This window comes from Phalacrocorax aristotelis, chromosome 8 (assembly GCF_949628215.1).
Source record: "Phalacrocorax aristotelis chromosome 8, bGulAri2.1, whole genome shotgun sequence".
NCBI classification, from domain to species: Eukaryota; Metazoa; Chordata; class Aves; order Suliformes; family Phalacrocoracidae; genus Phalacrocorax; species Phalacrocorax aristotelis.
This window is the reverse complement of record NC_134283.1, coordinates 36477093-36494874: the sequence shown is the minus strand read 5'-3', so window position 1 is coordinate 36494874 and position 17782 is coordinate 36477093. Positions and strand designations below refer to the sequence as shown.

Here is a 17782-nt window from a genome sequence, read left to right as displayed (position 1 = left end):
CCCCAGCTGTGTGTGGGGCACATGCATATAATATCAGGAGGAGTCACATGCCTTGGGTCAGCTGAGCTTGTTTCCCAGTCTTTTTTTTTTTCCCTTTTCTATTTCCCTCCTTCAGTCAGAGTGCTAAGTGGCACAGGAGAACCAAATTCAATTAACAGGATTAATGGCAGTTAAGCCCCTATTGGAGTCTGGGTTGTGCTCTTTAGGCCTAGAAAGAAACTACTTGTCACTGCAGTGAGACAAGCAGCAAGTGATGCCAGAAGCTTTTTATTACCAAGGAGAAAAATTTGTTATCTTTCTACAAGCCTCCTCCCCCTCTCTGATCAGAATTTGGCCCAGATGGACCTAATTCCCTCTCAGCCTGCTCCTGCCTCTGCCCCACTCTTTGCACATGGGAGAGCTCAGCTTCCTCTGAACACCAGATATAGGGTCTGAATAAACAATCTTGAAGTAGCTTTCTTTTTTTACGTCTGTATACAAAAACAAACAAAAAAACCCCCAAAATTATCTCACAGAACCTATGGGAAAGAGCAGAGTACGTGGATATGAAGCTGAAGTCCCCTTTAGTTTGCCTTGGCGGTGGGATTTGCTCATGACAGCCTAACCCAGCTGTGCAGGGAGGCTCTGCAAAGAAGGAGCTGTCCCAGCTACCAGCACTCTGGGATGTTCCTGCTCCTGTCCCCAATCCTTCCTACCACTGGGTCCATCCTTGCAGGCAGGAAGGCAGTATCACTGCAGCAATTTGTCCTCCGGTCTCACTCCATTATCACAGTGCCTCACAGTAGTTATTTTAGCTACAGAGCAGCTTTCTGGCTTCCTGTGTTGTCCCCTCGTGTTCTTCCTAATTGAGGGCTTTTAACATTAACAGCATTTAGCAGCTGTTGTTCTTCTGATGCGGGGGAGTGGGTGGGAAGGCATCACATCTTTTATTTAAACTTCTATAACAAGTGGAAACACAATCTGCACCCTTGCGCAGATGCCCTTCAAGTAACAAACCTTCCCATTTCTGCTAGGGACTCTTTTTAGCCCCTGGTCCGACGAATTGTTGAATTCACAAGTCCATACATCATTCCCAAGAAAGGACGAGGGATCTCCGGCTGAATATTTCCTCCCAGGCCAGGCAAGGGGCTCCACATGGTTCGGTGGGACTTGGAGGCTCCCAGGTCCAGTGCTGGGCCATCAGTGTCCTCTCCCTGCTGTGTTACCTGTGGGTGAGCTACTGGACAAAATTGGATGGGTTTACCAGGGGCTGTTGTCCATGGAGGGGCAGAGCATATCTCCAGTCAACGAGTAGAGCAGCAGCAGTCAGGAGCGCCGGGATTTCACCTTGGAGGGTCTCATTGCGTTGAACCGAGAGGAGCATGCTGTGTGCAGCAGCCACCCAGCAAAATGGAAAATGGGATGGGAGGGTAGCCAGTGGGACACACTGAGGATGGTGCCTGGAATTCCTCTCAGCAGAGTGGGATCTGCATAGCAAAAACCTGCCTGAGTCCTCAGAAGGCAGCTAGGATTTGCTTTTGTCAAGGCCTTGAATGTTTTGAAGTCCAGAGAGAGGCAAGAAGCAGCATGCTCCACCAGCGCCCCAGGGAAATTGCAACAGAGTCAGCAGTTAAAAGCATTCAAAGATCACAAACCAGACCCAGATGATCATGAATCACAGCTTAGAAACCGCAAACGGTTCTTAAGCCTCTTCAAAATAATGGAATTTACCAACAGACTTGTTTGGGGTGGTTTACATTTTCCAGCCTTATTCCAAACCTGAGAGAGAAAATGGGCTAAACCAAAAGCAGAGCTCCTCTTGCAGTCCCAGTACCCAGGAACTGGGGTGATAACAGGGAGATACTGCAACACTAGGCACAAGCTCAGACGCGCTGATGGTTCTGGGACTGTGGGAAGGGCTGTGTGGGAACCCCTGGTGCCAGGGAGGGCGGGCAAGGGGTGACCTCTCAGCACGCTAAGCCCAGACGGGCTCATGACACTCTTCCAGGGCACTATGAGGGGGCAATGCTGGCTATGATGGAGAGCAGGGAATCTCTAACCTGGTCTCCAGCTCCCTCCAGAGCTCATCTGACCAGGGGTTCAGGTGAATCCAGCCCCACACCTGCCTTTGGAAATCCGAGGGATGGCAGAACAATTTTGTTTTAAAATACTTCCCTTGCTTTTCATTAACGAACACACATAGGTGATGCTGAGTGCACTAACATGGTAAAACACTGCATGGTCCAAGTGCATGGGCAATCCTGAGGCTTCAGTCAGAGCAAGACCTACATCCCAATAAAGTACATGCAGTAAAGCTTTTGGGTGTCATCAATGTTTTAATCCCTGATTCAAATATTGATATAATGGAAGAGCATAAAAGCAGTATCCCTGAAAGCACAGGGTCATCTAGTCCAACACCCTGTCCTCAGAAGGGATCCTGAGACCTCCTCAAAGTTTTTTACCTCTCCAGACCACTGCTGACTTTCCAAGTCTCATAATATCAGTTCTAGTTTATAATAATACAGGATCATAAATGTAAAGCTGGGCATCAAAATAATTATTTATTACTTACACTTCTGGCCAGCACCAAGTGTTTCTGTAGAGTCTTTAATTATCATTTATGCACCTTTGTTCCAAGTCCATAAAAATCCCAGGGCTCTGCACGGCTGAAAGCTGAATTTACGGGATCCTGGAATTGGCAGATCCTGGATCCATTGAGAAAGACTGCTCCTAACCACCAAAATGCCAGATCCAGTGAAAGGACATGAATGCCAGCAGGGCACAAAATGCAAAAATGAGGCAACAGGTGACAGTCTCAGTGGGTGGAACTGTATCTCCCAGAGTAAAAGGGACCTGTGGCAGCTGTGTCTATGCCTGATCCACATCTGCACCTCAATGGACATGGCCAGGGAGAGGTCTCTGAATCTGAGGCCCAAAATGGGCGAGAGGCTGACACTGTGAGAGTGGCAGCAAAGATATTCAGGCTCAGGGACACGGGCACCTGGTGCACCCTCCCTCCCTCCTGCGCTCTGCAGGGTATCCGCACCCTGGGCTCCCCAGCCCCTTGCGGGTAGTGCCTGATCACCTGCCATGTAACAATGGCAGATGCTTAGGGAGAGCATGACCTCCGGCCACCAGGCAGCTCTGCAGTTCGGCCTGAGCAGAGCAACAGCAAAGCACAAAGCTCAGGGATGTCTCAGCTAAACAGGCAGATGCAGGACAGTGTGATCAGCATCATCGGCTGCCTCCAGCGTGCCTGCCACTGTCTGCTCCTGGCAAGCATCTCAGCACTGGAGAAGAGCTGCCCCAAGTCCAGGCACTGCAGGGCTGCCTTGAGCTTGGAAGCAGGCTGGATTTCTTCTTCCAAAAAACACAGAAGGAAAAATTCAGGATGCAACATCTCCGAGTACTTCCTACAGAAACCACAACATAGCATGGGAACCTCAGCTGATTTTTAAAAGGAAAACCAATTTTCTTGCTAAGTGGGGCTTGAAACTATGAGCCAGGGTCTTCCAGAAGCTCAGAAAATGAGAAGAAATCAAGAAAAGAAGATCTTGGCAGGGATGAATAAGGACAAGAAGGAAAAGCATACTGCAGGCAGCAGCCATAGGCTTTGGCAGACACTTCCTCATGTAGAACAGAAAAAAACAAGTTAAAAGCTGCTTGGGGAAAGGATGTTCAGCAGTGAATTATTTCATATTCATTACCAGAGCAAAAGGACTGCTCCCCATATCCCTGATGGGCTGAATATGGTGCTTTCACTGCAAAGCACCTCGCTTTTACACCCATCTGAAAGCGTACAGGGCATCAAAAAAAAAGTCACATTTATTAGGGAAGTGATTCAAGTGCAAATCTCACTGAGGGACATAGGGAGGTGACTGCATGCAGAAATCAAAGGGAAAGTCTTGATCGAAAGGAATTGTTTAGCCACTAATTTCAAAGGCTCCCTAAATCAAAGACAAAATCCTTCTTTAATCAAGGCCATTGACCAAAGCTGAAAGCATATGGAGCCACCAACAATGCCCACAGCATTGCCTTTCACGGCAGGGCTGCCAGTGCAGATGCTTTTATACCCCAACATCTTGCCCTCCTCTCCCCTGCCATTCCTGCTTCATATCTGTGTCCTGGCAGCCACTCCCAGCTCTCAAAACAAAGGACATTTTTGCGTGGACAATAAGCATCAGCCATCATCTAAGGCCCAAAGCATCACAGCGTCCCTATTTCACCTGCCTTAAACTTTCAGCCTCTGCCTTTGAGCTTGAGCAGTCATTAGGAAAAGGAGCAAGAGCTAATTGGGCCTTAACTAATCTCAGCCCAACCCCAAGGGTCAATAGGAGTTAGCTAAAGTTTATCAGCAGTATTTAACCATCATTTATCAGCTTCCGGGAGATTTTACTCAGACAGGTGTGTGGCATGTTGACTGCTGACACATAGGTGGAGTCAGGGAGTATTGGTTTTCCACACCAGAGAGCAGATATGAACAATTAACACAATGATAAGTGCATATTTATTGTGGCTAAAGCAACCATAGGTAGCACTAGATGCTGGCAAGGTAAGAGTTTGCCAAGGATAAAGTTAAAATTTCTGAATGACCTTCTTATCTAACATGGGCCTCATGGTGCCTCATGACAGTGTGGCTTCAGTGAAAAGCCATCTCTAGAAATAGGTTCAGTGTTTCCAACCTCTGCTGAGCTTTCCTATCCTCTTTTTGATATGTTCAGGATCAGAATCCAGCAACAAAAACATTATTACCTGCTCTAACCCATGTCCACTACTTTTTTCTTTTTCTTCCCAAAAATCTAATTTCTATCGGTCTGTGAAAAAGTGCACTTCTCATTTTAAAATCTGTCCATAGGTAACAGGAGGAGGAAATACTGTCAGAAATTAAAGCCTTATTTCATAGTTTGCATTACTTTTCCCTTTCTTTCTGCACCTTTCTATTTTTTTTTAATAGCCAGTTTTTCCCACAGAGCTAATCAGGCCAAGAGCTCTCTGCTGGAAAAGCCACATCTCCTCTAATTGTCCAAAATGGTACAGTGAGATGGATCTAAGAGTTTCAGCCTCCTCTGGCCACATATTTCATTGAAATCAGAAGTACAATAGTGTTTTTCTGAGTCCTGGGCCAGGGAGCAAGCCATGTAGCAATAGCCATTAGTGCTGCCAATGGAACTCACAGAAGTAGCTAGAAATGCCAAATATTTCTGGGGTTGTGATGAAAGTCATTCACAATTTGTTTTTTGTTTATCAACTGCCTTACAAAGCAATGGACAGTATTATAAAACCTTGACAAAAAACTTTGACAAAATGTTTTCAAGAAATTAAGAAATTATGTGAAGATATTCTGCATTTTAGACCTCCACTAAAAAAAGCTCCTAGTCTTGGGGACATCGGGTTAGTTAAGGACCACAGAGGGGACAGGCTGTTGCTTGTCTGATGGTTTCTGAAAGCTTCTGCAGAAAATACCAGCTCGTTCAATCATGTTATGAACCTTTGCAAGGATGGGGAACTCCACAGTATTTTTGGTCCAGCAACAGTGTTTGGCCACCCTCATGGTAAATGTTTTTTTCCTACTGTCCTTTTGGGATGACCCTTTCTCCAATCTGTCTCCACTGCCTCCCATCCTTTTGCTGTGCAGCTCTGGGAGGACTCTAGCTCTGTCTTCTCCCAGTGACCTGGCCAATTCTTCCCCTGCTTTGCAGCAGCTCTGCAGTCGGCCAATGCACCCGGAATTCACTTGGGCTTCATCCAACTTTTCTAAAGAGTCAGTTTTCAGAGATAATCACTTCAAACTCACCTGAGGGAAAGGGGCCTTAAAGGCAACAATAGCTGCAGGCAGACAGGATTGTTTATCCAAACAGGACAGGGCAGTAGAGATCCGGGTTCCTTGTCAAGACTGGTTAATACCAGAGCTCTTTGTTAAGTTATCCCACCCACACCTCAAAGCAAGGTCCAGCCCTGGACAAGGGACATGTGGTCCTTGGGAGCAGGGGCAGAGCTGGCCTGAGCTATGCAGAAGGTCAGATTAGATCAGGTCATCCTCCAGGAATCCGTAACCCCAAAAGGAAGGTACATACCATATGCTTTCCATCTTGTTCAGCTGTGTGAAAGAGGGAGCGGGCAGGGGCTGCTGCTTCTAGTGTGGAGAAAGGGGAGTGCCTTGCAGGAAAACTGTGTTTGCCCAATTATCGGCCACAGCACTGAATCACTCTGCCCTGGATCTCTCTGGGAGCTGCACGGGCAGTTGGATGTGGAGGTGGGAGGCAGATAGGATTTAATAAAGAACCGATTTTATGAAGGAATTCTCTGCTTTGGGCATTTTCTGTAGGAGTGGGGAAAATTATGCTTTTTCTGCAATGATGCCAAGAAGAGCAGAGCTCCATGTTTCAGCTCCTGGGTGACCAATGCCACGTGCTTCCGCTGCCTCCACAGCCCATGGAGATCCTCACAGGAGCTAAGGAGAGGAACACAAGCTATCAGGGGAGAAAGTTTTGCCAGGAGGCAGCACCGCCTGCACTGTTCCTGACCCAGGATCGCTTTGAGGTAGATGGTCTCTGCAGCAGGCGGCAGCAGCTGTCCCATCTGCAAGGGACAGAGCCCCAAGGCCACCACTGTGACCAGAGTTGACCACAGCCCACAGCTATTTCCACTGGCCATGTGCCACCACCCAGTAAGCCATAGAGATGAGGGGAAGGATTTGTGGACTGAGTCCATGGGGTTTGGTGTCACTGCAGTGGTGGGAGAGCACAGGCAAACGGGCCAGGAGCTGAGCTGGGAACTTACCACTACACACGGGAGATGTGCAATTGCATCCTAGCCAACTTCAGCTAGTAATCCTTGCAAACACATCACCTGTCCCCAGCACGTTCATCCTCCTCAGGAAGCATTTGATTGGCATTCTGGCATGGCCTTTTCTGAATAACCCAACAAGCTATGATTTATGTGATGCTTTTGTCTTCAGACACTGTTGTCAGCAATACTCTTCCTCAGGCAAAGCCGCCGATGCCTGCAGATTTGCAAAGGTCACCATCATGGACACACTGCCCTTGCTGAAGGTTAACAAACAGAAACTTTAGTAAAAGTAGAAATGATCATTTGTTAATTTTCTCCTGTAGCTATGTTCAGCCCCCTCCACACAAACCAGAGGTCCTAGGGGCAATGTTTCCAGGACAGAAGGGGAAACAAAATGATATACTGTCCTAGGCTCCAAAGAGTCTCCTAGAGCTGAAGAAAATAAGTTATGTTTTCACAGCAGCTACTCACAGGATCCTTTTTCCTAAACTGTCAGAGTGTTCAATATCTTCCATACACCCAGAGCAACAAAATAGCTTTCTCAGCATTAATGGACCAGTCACTATGGACCAAGTTATGATTTGGGTTGGGTTTTTTTCTCTGCAGGAAAAATCAGTGTTTGAGCAGTATCCTCTGGATACAAGAGCAGCTGATCACTGCACACTGGCTATCTCTCACCTTGCTGACGCAAAATGGCTTGGTCTGTCTCCCATGTCTGAATGGATCCAGCCGCACCATCCCTCTTCCTCCCAGCGACTTGCAGATAGATCTCCCCATGGATTCCTGCATGCACAGATGACCTCCTCCCCTCTGTAGGCACACTACTGCATAGGGCTTGCTCTTCTGCACTGTCTGCACTGACTGCTTTCAAACCCATCTTTGACAGCATAGACAAGGTTTTGGGTACACCTGCAAGCTCCAGGCCTGCCAAATCCAGCAGGTAATAGAGCTTTAGTGATTTTTATCCTTTGAATAGAACACAAGATCTCTTTGGACCCAAGAGAGCTTTGAGCATCTTGGGAACTGTCTTTTGTGACACCCATGGGCTTCCCATTTGCATCAGCCTTTCTCCAACCTCCGCCCGTCCCACCCAGTGCAGGGCAGCAGCAAACCCCCTACCTTCCTTGTTGACCATCCTGAACACCAAAAATCCTCCCACAGGTCTCCAAAAGATGCCTTTCCTTTGTGTATCCCAAGGAAGGTCCACATAACCTCCACCAAGGGACCAGGGCTCAGGGGTGTCACCAGCACAGGGCTGTGGTGCAGGTCTTGGCCACACAGCCACTCCTTGGTGGCAGAGGTTTGGACACTATTGGGACAGGGTCAAGGAGTCACCCCTTGCTGCACTCACCAGCAGATGAGCTCCCATACAGCCCCAGCACCGTCAGCAAGCATGAGCTTGTGCCCAGTGTCACAGAGTCTCCCTGTTATCACCCTCGTTCCTGGGTACTGGGACTGCAAGAGGAGCTCTGCTTTTGGTTTAGCCCATTCTCTCTCTGTCGTTCAGAATAAGGCTGGAAAATATGAACCACCCCAAACAAGCCTGTTGGTAAATGCATTATTTTGAAGACTTAAGAACCATTTGCAGTTTCTAAGCTGTGATTCATGATCATCTGGGTCTGGTTTGTGATCTTTGAATGCTTTTGCTGGTGAGACTGTTGCAATTTCCCCAGGGTACTGGTGGCTTTTCTCTGTGCATTAAGTCTTCACAAAAAGCAAATTCCAGCCCTGGTACAACAAGTGTTCCTCCAGCCTGTCGTGGATGGGCCATCACAGAGAAGTAGGTAGGTTCCCAAATTTTTCGTTCCCCTGCAATGCAATTTTTTATTCCTTTGCAAAACTTTACTATTCAAAAAAATGTAACTTTAAAGTGCTCAGATTTGGCTGAAAGATGATGCAGACATTCATCCTGCAGGAGAATCACCTCTTCCTGTTGATCCACCCAGAGGAAGACCTGCTGATTCAACTTACCTCCTTACCCACCATGCCTTCCCCACATGGCTTGTGTGGCATTCATTTCTCCTCCAAGTGCCTTCCAGAAGCCTGGAAAAGACACTGTCAGCAATTGCAGAGGTCTTCTGTCCCACACCCCGTGTGGTGGCCATCACCCAGCAAGGCAACCGAGGGAAAGCTGTCCCATGCCAGCACCTGCTTTGGGGCCTGCCTGTCCTCTCCATTTCTCTGTGGCGGGCGCTGTGCTCAGCGAGTCACACAGCACGGCTGGCAGAGCCGCCTGACTCATTTTTCTCTACTCCTCCAGCTGATGTGTTTGAAGGAACACGCTGCTCTGACAAGGTGACACATCCTGAGAAAGCCCACACCGCTGAAGACATCTCCCTGCTCCTTCTACCAGGAGCACCCAGCGCAATAGCAGTTTGCAGCTCTTTTTCATTCCTCCCCAATCAAATAAGCCCCAAGCACTTCTGTTTGATTTTCCTGAATGATATAGAATAGATGTCAATCAGGGGAGAGGAGCCCTGAAATCCCACATTTCTGAAGGCTTTTCATAAACAGACAGGTGTCAGTAGAGGCACTAGAAAAGGAAGGGCAATTGCTAAAGGAGAAACTGCATTAAAAATCTAGTGTGACTGCTGTTAGGCTGCAGCAGTGTTAGCAGCCGATGTTGGATTCTTCTTTTGGCAGAGGCAACCGCACTTGAATGAGCCGGTTTGGCTCAATTCGTTGTGGAATAATTAAGTTCAGCCCATTGAATTGCATAATCTGGAGTTTCTTCAACCTGCTTCAGTAGTAAAGTACTTAATGTCATAAAGCTCTGGGAGGGGTTATGAATGTGAAATTAAGTCTGCGCAAATCTATCAGGAGCCTAAGTAATAAGAGGATGAAGATAGAAGTGTCCAGGAGGCAGGGGGAGGTTAGCAGCCTGTCTCTGCATTGATGCCTCTGACTTGTGGAGGAAGGAAAGGAGAAAACTGTGGCATTGTACACCTTTGAAATGTCCCAGGAGCCAACACAGTTCCCATCCACAGAGCTGCTCTCGTAAACACTGAGGCTATACCCATCAATGTGCCCAGATGTTTCCAAGGAATCTGAGGAAAGATATTTCTTTTTCTGGGCAATCAAAACTATCACATTTCCTGGCTACAGTGGGGAACTCTAGACTGAAAAATTTGCAAATGTGTTTTACCAGGAGTAGGCACATCCCAAACAAGGGTAATCAGAGAAATTCTTTTCAGCACTGCTCTGTTTACATGTGTTACAGATTGAAGAGGAAAATCTTTTCCCCAGTTGCCCTGGCATATAACAACAAACGCCCTTGCTACGTCCCCTTCCAACTTTGGGAAGTGAGACCAAAGAACATATTGGCACCTATTGGCTTTACGCATGCTGCGAAGCTGGCAGGTGTGTTGGAGGAGTAACAAGGGACAGTGTTGGATCAAGATGAACCTCTTTCAGCTATAAAAAATGATCTTTATTGCTCCTCAGAGGGTGATAACACCATGTGAATCCTTGTCCCAGGCATGCTGAAGGACTGTTGCTTGATCACAGAGGTCCACCAACGCTCAGCCCAGCTATTCACAGCTAGTGAGCCGGTCATACCCAAAGCCAGCTTTACTCTCCAAGTTAATATTATTAACAGATGCTATTAAGAGCAGTTCTTTAGGCCTCATGTTGCAGGTGACCCTACGGAGAACAGAGGGAAGCCCAGACAGGAGCAGGGAAAATATCCATCACCACTGAAGCAAATTCACAAAGGATGTTTCTGGCAGAGTAAAGTGTCCTTGAGAGCCACACTGGGACTGGGGTCTCCCTTGGACAGCAGAGCAGCTGCTGATTGAGCTGAGATTCCTGTCGTACAAACAACTCCTTGAACTGCTCTTGGCATTGACTTTTTCCTGTTCAGCTAATTAAAAATCTGTCTTTGAGTCATAAGCCCCCATTAGTAATAATTTGCTTTGCACTTCTCCAGTGATTTATGGCTGAGATATCAAAGTGCTTTAGAAACATTAATTAATCCTTCTAATACCCAAGGGACTGATCCACTCTCCGCAATGCACCATTGGTGGAATAAATGTAGGAAATCCCTAGCGTTTACTCCAAACTGCAGGCAGGGAGAGGGGAAGGGAGCAGCATCCAAACCAACAAGCTCCTTTCGGCTGCCTGCCTGCAATCAGAGATGTGCAGTCAAAATAACAGCACTGAATGTGCAGCCACAAGTGAACCCAGGGCACGTCTGAGCTCTCTGCTCTCCGGCAGCAGTTCCTGCTGCTGTCCCTATCTGTCCAGGATGGGAAGAGGGGCTGTAACACCCCAGCTCTGCTCTGCAGATCATGCCAGGAAAGGTGTGTGTGGGCCAAAGCCATCCTCACTCAGAACCCTGCAAGTAGCCGTGGCCGTGGCAAGGTCATTAATCAAAGTCACACTACTCATGCAAACACATGTATTCCCCTTGCTGTCCTGCCCATTTCTGCAATCTGCTTCTGCAAAGTCTCTGTTCCCAGCTTGCAGTGCAGACCCAAGGCTGTCTCCTACACGTGAGATGTGCCTCCAGTCCTTGCCAGTGATAAGGATTGTTACCTCCGTTGGCTTTGGAGAGCCTTTAATCCCTGCACACACCAATGAGCCATTTGCCACCTGGTGTTGTCCCCATACTTTGAATGTTGTCATCACAAGACTGCCGGGTGGAGCTGGCCATGCAGGGTGGTGCCAGAGATGGGGAAAGGTATAAAAGTCCCAGCACAGACTGCCAGAGAGAGGATCTCTGAAAGCCTGAGAAGTGTCCCACTTCTTCTTTGTTGTAACCAGTAAAGCATCACCTTGAATATGAAGGCAACTGGCGTTTTCCTGCTGCTCTCCCTGACATTCTGCTGCTACCAAGGTGAGTGCAACATTTGGCTTAGGAGCCATTTCCTTTCCTTGCTAAAGCTCCCAGGTCTGCTGGGTGGGAAGGTGAGCCTGGGAACAAGACAGCTGGTGTTGGGACCTTGCTCCAGCCCTGGGCAGGGAAAGCAATCAATCCCCAGAGAATGCTGCAATGGCCAATGTGCATTAAACCAGCCAGCTGTGAGCAAGTCTAAAGCAAAGGCTTTAAAATGCTGCCTGGCACCTGCGCCCAAAAATGAACAGATCTGCTGGTCTGACGCTCTCCCTTCAGGGCTGGGATTTGGCCTGGAGCTGGTGATTTTTAGGACACTGCAATTCCTTTAGAGTGAATAGGTGCTATTCTGGTTTTAAAAAAGCAAACCCAAGAAGACAGGAAACAGATCTATGCAAGGGAAAAAAGCAGCTCTCGCAACCAAAGTCAATGTTTGAGCCAACTGTGTTTTCAAAATCCCATATGGTGCAGAGAGATGAGAACATGAGCTGTTGCTGCTCTTCAGGTCCTGCTCACCAGGGATTTATGCATTCATGGGTTCATTCAGAACAGGAGGGAGCTTCTGAACCAAGTCCTCCATCATCCTATTCACTGTGCAGCAGTTGCCATTGCAGAGCCATCTGAGCCCAAAATCTGAACTCATTTCAGATGTACTGAGGATGTAGTAAGCTGCAGCTCCTAGGTCTCGACCACTGCTAGTCTGGAGTAAAATCCCTGAAACCCTAAACAGTGGTGCGGCTGTCAGGTCATCTGCACCAAACTGTTTCACTCTGCAGACCCACTGCTATTGGGCCACGCTGGTTGTTAATGTAGATGTAGCCTAAAGCCTCCATGTAGATGAGTTCTGGGTCTATAAGCAACCCAAGGTCTTCTCAGTACTGCCTTTTGCCAAACAAATTCGGATTGTTTTTCAAAATACACCCACCACATGTTCCACCTATGTGATCCTAGATGTCAGTTCAGGGCCAGCTTCTCCATGGAGAAGCCCACCAAAGCCACGGCTTGCTCCCAACAGCTTTGGTGTGAGACCTCAAGGTCCACCCATTTCTCCTTTCAGTAGAGACCTTCAGCAACTTGTCTTTTGCTCAGTTTCCTTGTGGTACAAACACACTGACACCAGAAAAATCACCCTGGGTTTACTCCAGCACCAGCTCAGCATCAGTGGGGGTTTCTCAGTTACCCATGAAAGCATGATAAGAGATAATGAAAGCCACCTTTGCTCCCTGGCATCTGGCAGGGAAAGTCATTAGAAGTGCATCTGGCCTTGACAGGGCCTTGCACAGTCACAGTGTTTCGGCCAGGGGAAAGAGTCAGATACAGCAGGGAGGGACCTGGCTGCCAAACGGGGGAGATCCAAGGGAAGAAATTGTTTGCTGGGACAAAGGTGCCAGAATGAAGACATGCAGTCCTCAGGCTAAAGCGTCTTTAGTAGCTCTCCCTTGAAACCAGCCTGAGTGATGGGTGCTACAGCGTCTTCTCTCCACTCTTTAGGAAACGCTGAGACGGATGGAGCTGCTGGCAAAGGAACAGAGGTGAAGGCTCCTATTTTTGTGTAGCACAAGGGTGTGCCCAGCTTTGGTGAGACAGCACTGACCTATACACTGGGGAAACAGAATTGCTAAATACAGTGAAGTACAGTGAGCCAGTTCCTGGGAACCTCCTTCTACCTTTCTACCTGCTGTGCCACAGCAAAATCCCAGTGATGGTACTGGTTTCCTACTGCATTTCCCCACACTCAGTGGAAGAAAACTGTTAATAAAGAGCTAAATATTATTACCTGCCAAGAAGATCAGAGCTCCCCTTACTCCCTAGCTTTCAAGTACAAGGGCAGGTTTCATTGTGGCATAAAAATAAGAACTGGGAAGAACATAATCAGGCACTGCCCATGGAGCATTAAGATTGTCACTCCTAAGCATGTGCAGAAGTGGCAGGTGAAGTTCAGCTGGCCCACGGACAGCATGGTGACAGCCAGTCCCAGCACTCCTGAGAGTTCATAGCAGAGCTCTGAGTAAGCTGGGATGGGTTATCAAGAGACACAAAATATGCACCTCCCTGTGAATGTAAAGCTCGTTTCATAAACTGAAATAATATGTAATATTTTCAAATATTTTCAGTATTACCCTTTTACATCTCCAGGCTGCTTGTGGCAACTATGACCTAAAAAGAGGTTGTACAAAGATCTTTGACCCTGTCTGCGGCACAGACAACCTCCTATATGACAATGAGTGTCTGCTGTGCTTTCAGAACCTGTGAGTATCTGGACCTCCTGCAAGTCTAAATATCACGTGGATTAGGGCTACTACATATGTCTGGGATTTCCTAGAAAGCAAGCTGTTTGTATGCAGCTGGGTGGAGCGTGGGCAGTAAGCCCAGCACATCTGGCAAGAATCTGGCCTCCCGCACAGATGCTGCACCTGCTGTTGTGAGCATGTGGACTCCATGTGCAAAATAGGTCCGTTGTGTGCAGCTCGCAGCACACAAGCTGCCCACAGCAGGGTCCGCACGGCCAAAATCTCCCCACACCTGCAGCTGCCAAGCTGCAGAGATTGCTCAGACTGTGCTGGCAGGTGTCCAGGAACTCAGAAAAACAGCAAAGTCCTCCAAGTCTGCCCAGATCTAGCATGCAGACAGGAAAATATTTTTCCAGGTGACCTCAGACATGTGGTGGCTGAGGAAAAACTATGTTCTTTCACCCCTGCAATTTATAGCTGAGCTCTGCTTTCTGTCTTCTCTGCATTTGAAAGAATACAATTTGCTCTGGGTATTTTTAAGAACGAGCCTCATATTTAATCTGTGCTGGTGCCAGATTGCACTGTTTTAGCAGAAGGCCAGGTCCAAATGCTAGTGACGTCTCTGGCAAGACTTGATTCATTTCATCGGGCTTGGGCCGTGGGTAATTTTGAGTATATTTATATATTGGAAGCACTCTGTGTCAGACAAGTGAAGGAATTACTTCCAACTCAATGCTATTAGGTGGTTCAAAATTTCTGTTGGGAAGCTTGAGTCTTACCTGTAGCCAGATGCCCTGGTCTGTGGGGCTAAGCGAGCTTCACCCTTGACTTTAGCTGGTGGAGGCAGGGATTTTTGGTGAGCAGGCTCACATGCCCATCTGCCATGAGCAGAGACATCTCTAACAGAAGCTCAAAATCCAGCTTTTCTTTCCCTAGATGAGCAGGCTTGTGGAGCCAAATTCTGCTTTTAGGAGCATTTCCTCCCAGCTAACTGCAGTGACAAGGAACAGAGGCCAGATCACCAGGAAAAAGCCTGGATAAGAATTGTTGGTCTGGTTGTACCCTCTGTCCTTCACTAACCCAGGCTGCTGCCCCATATTCTGCTCCTGGCCCACTCAAACGCTGGTTTTACATTTAAACATGAAGATGATGCAGTCAGGCAAAGACATGCTGAGTGGGATCTCCTGAACGAAGGCGCCACGGTTAATGACCTGGCGCGGCATGGCAGGGTGGTAATGACCATGCTGGAAGCCAGCAGCCCAGCACCAGCTGTTGGCTGTATTGTGCAACAGATGGGGCTGGGAGGTTCTTCAGACACAACATCATTAGGGCTTTGGCCATGAACCAAGAGCAGGGTAAGGAGAACAGGGAAGGCTTCAAAGCAAGCTATGAAGGCAGCAAAGTGGCATCAAGGATGCTACATCCCCCTGGTGCAGAGCATGGCTTCAGAATGGATGGGAGACATTAGTAGTCACAAGAAGGAAGATTTAGGGTTCAAAAAAGAAAAGGACTGAGCCGGTGGTGTATCCAGAGCCATCCAGGAGTCAGGGGAGGGAATGGATGGATGAGAAGCTCGTGCTGACACCTGCTTTGCGTTGACAGGCTTTGCATCCCTGGGCTTCTTCAAAATTCCATTTGTGCACACTCTTGGCAGCTGCTACTAGAAATGTGCTGCTCCTGCAGGTCAAAGCCCTGAGCCTTGCAGCTCTCCTGTAACATTCCCAAGCAAAAAAGTTTTGGGGTTAGGAACAACAGCCATTTGGTCTCCCACTCAGGGCGATCTGGGCCAGGCACCAGGACTTTGAAGCTGCCTGGTGCCCAGTGTCTCAGGGGAGAGATAAATGGAGAATCCTTATCTATAAAGCCTTGGTCCATGGGGAAAAGTCAGGTAGCTGAGAGGCAGGATGAAGTGTCATTTGTGGTTTTTTGTGTGCAGCTGGTCTGACAAGAGCTGGAGGCCTGCAAGGAGTCTGGGAGTAACCACAGCAAGAGCATCTGGCAGGTCCCTGTGGCAGCGGTATCTCACTTGTCACCTTTGGTCACTTCACTGTGACCAGTGTGAAAAATGTTCTTTGCAAAATGCAAAACAGCTTGAAAATTATTTTACCAGCATTTCTCTATGCACCTGAGAAATGGATTGGTCTTTCCAAAGAGGAGAACATCATGATTCCACATGTAAGTGGAGCAATTATGTCCACTACTGGGCAAAAAAAAAACCCTAATTTTTTGCAGGTGCCGTTTTAATATTTTCCTCACTTTTGCTGCAGAAGGAATCAGGAGAGGAGGCTGGGAGCAGGCCCAAGCCCAAGCAAGACACAATGGCAGGCCACAAAACAAAGTCATAACCTTTATCGTCTGCAGCCAGACAAGCATTAGAGGTGTCTTAGTGCTGCCCTACAGCACAGAGGTGAATTATTCTGCCAGAAGGTGTCAGGAAGCACCAGCTCTTGAGCTTACTGGAATTAATTAACACACGTCCATGGTAACCCTGAACTCCCTGTCAAGAATATGTGGCCTTTCTTACTGTGAATAACACTTAAACAATTATTTAAGCAGTATTTGCCTTTCTTTCTTTCTTTGTCCTCTGAGCCAGGCTCTTCTCTGTATCAGGGACCAGAAGGCATCCTCTAGCATTTTTAACCTCTCTTCCAGGCAAAGAAACATTAACGTGCGCATAAAGAACAGGGGAATGTGCCAAAAACCCTCTCCACGCTCCGACTCCGCTCAAAACTAAAAGGCGCAACCGTTCCAGATGAGGTAGCACAAGGCTCGCCCTCACCTGTACAAACTCCTAATAAAATGGAAGCATTGCCATGTCTTGCACTGTGATTTCTTACACACACAGCAGACCCCTTTCCCTGTCATTTAAAATACCTTCCTGAAAAATATGGTTTGTTTTTGTAATGTCCATAAAGAGCTATGAGCAAATACTGACAGAGCCCTAGGGACCAGGCTAACACATGCCCTAGGAGAGAGCCAGGCTCTGGCATAACAAGGAGTCTCTGTTTTTGCATCAATAATTTTATTTTCCTTCCCTAAACTTCCAGCATCCAAGCAATAGGAGATTTTAGCATTCTCATTGCCTGCAATTACATTTTTTAAATACAGGGCATTAAAGCCCTTACTCCAGGGCCTTTGCCAGGAGGAAGAGTTCAACAAGTCTTCTCCATGCTGACCTGCCTCCGGCCTTGTCCATATGCCAGTGCCCCATCACATGGTCCCTGTGCACCAACCACCACCAGCCTCAGACTTGCCCTGCAGGTCACAGCTACCCAGTGCCTCGGAAAACCAAAAAGGCTCAATTTTTCCAGGAAAATTTTTTTTTTCCTATAGTGGCCTTGGTGAGCTTTGCTGCTGGCACCCCTGCCCGGGCCCCAGGGCTGCGTGCTGGCGGGAGAGATACCCCCAGAGTGCTGGTCTCTGGATTGAGAACGGGAGGAGGTTTCGGCACTGGAGGCCGCTGTTGGTCCGCCGGTGCCGGAGCCGAGCCCGCAGCTGGCGCCCGCAGCTGGCGGGAGGCGGCGGCGGCTCGGCCCGGCCGGGGCTGCGGGGGAGCGGCGCTGGGCGCCCCGCGGCGAGGTGTCGGTGCTGCTCCTTCCAGCCCTGCAGTGAGGCTGAAAGCTGCTGCGGTGGGGTAGCCTGGGCGCCCAGCCTCGCAACGTCCCCGTCCCTCACGCTGCGGGGACCTCACGCTCCGGCCGGGGGGGTTGCAAGGACACGAGTGGTCCCAAAGGGTCTGCCTGCAAGTCCTGTGCTGGAGGGATGTGTCTGCCTGGCACTGGCACAGCCCTGCCGGCTCTTCCCCAGGGACCTGGGCACTCCACTGCTTGTACCAAAGGACTGTAATAAGTCCCCAAACAGCCCGGGCCAGAGCAGTCCAGGCTGAGGTTTGAAGCGTCTTGGGGTTCCCCATGAATAATAGCCCTTGAGTAAATGGCTATTTGTATTT

The 17782-nt window shown here is 48.4% G+C and overlaps 1 protein-coding gene across 1 annotated transcript; it reads left to right on the top strand.

Moving 5' to 3' along the window:
- The first annotated feature begins 11238 nt into the window (after positions 1-11238).
- Positions 11239-16645, top strand: LOC142061465 (pancreatic secretory trypsin inhibitor-like). The gene is made up of 4 exons (XM_075102570.1): positions 11239-11605; positions 13094-13134; positions 13739-13851; positions 16486-16645. Exons 1-4 carry the CDS (start codon positions 11551-11553, stop codon positions 16565-16567), a joined length of 291 nt encoding a protein of 96 aa, XP_074958671.1. The 5' UTR covers positions 11239-11550; the 3' UTR covers positions 16568-16645.
- Positions 16646-17782: the final 1137 nt, after the last annotated feature.

Coding starts and splice junctions, on each gene's coding strand:
- LOC142061465 (XM_075102570.1), top strand. CDS start 11,551: ATGAAGGCAACTGGCGTTTTCCTGCTGCTCTCCCTGACATTCTGCTGC. Junction 11,606..13,093: donor GACATTCTGCTGCTACCAAG/GTGAGTGCAACA, acceptor TCCACTCTTTAG/GAAACGCTGAGACGGATGGA. Junction 13,135..13,738: donor CTGCTGGCAAAGGAACAGAG/GTGAAGGCTCCT, acceptor TTACATCTCCAG/GCTGCTTGTGGCAACTATGA.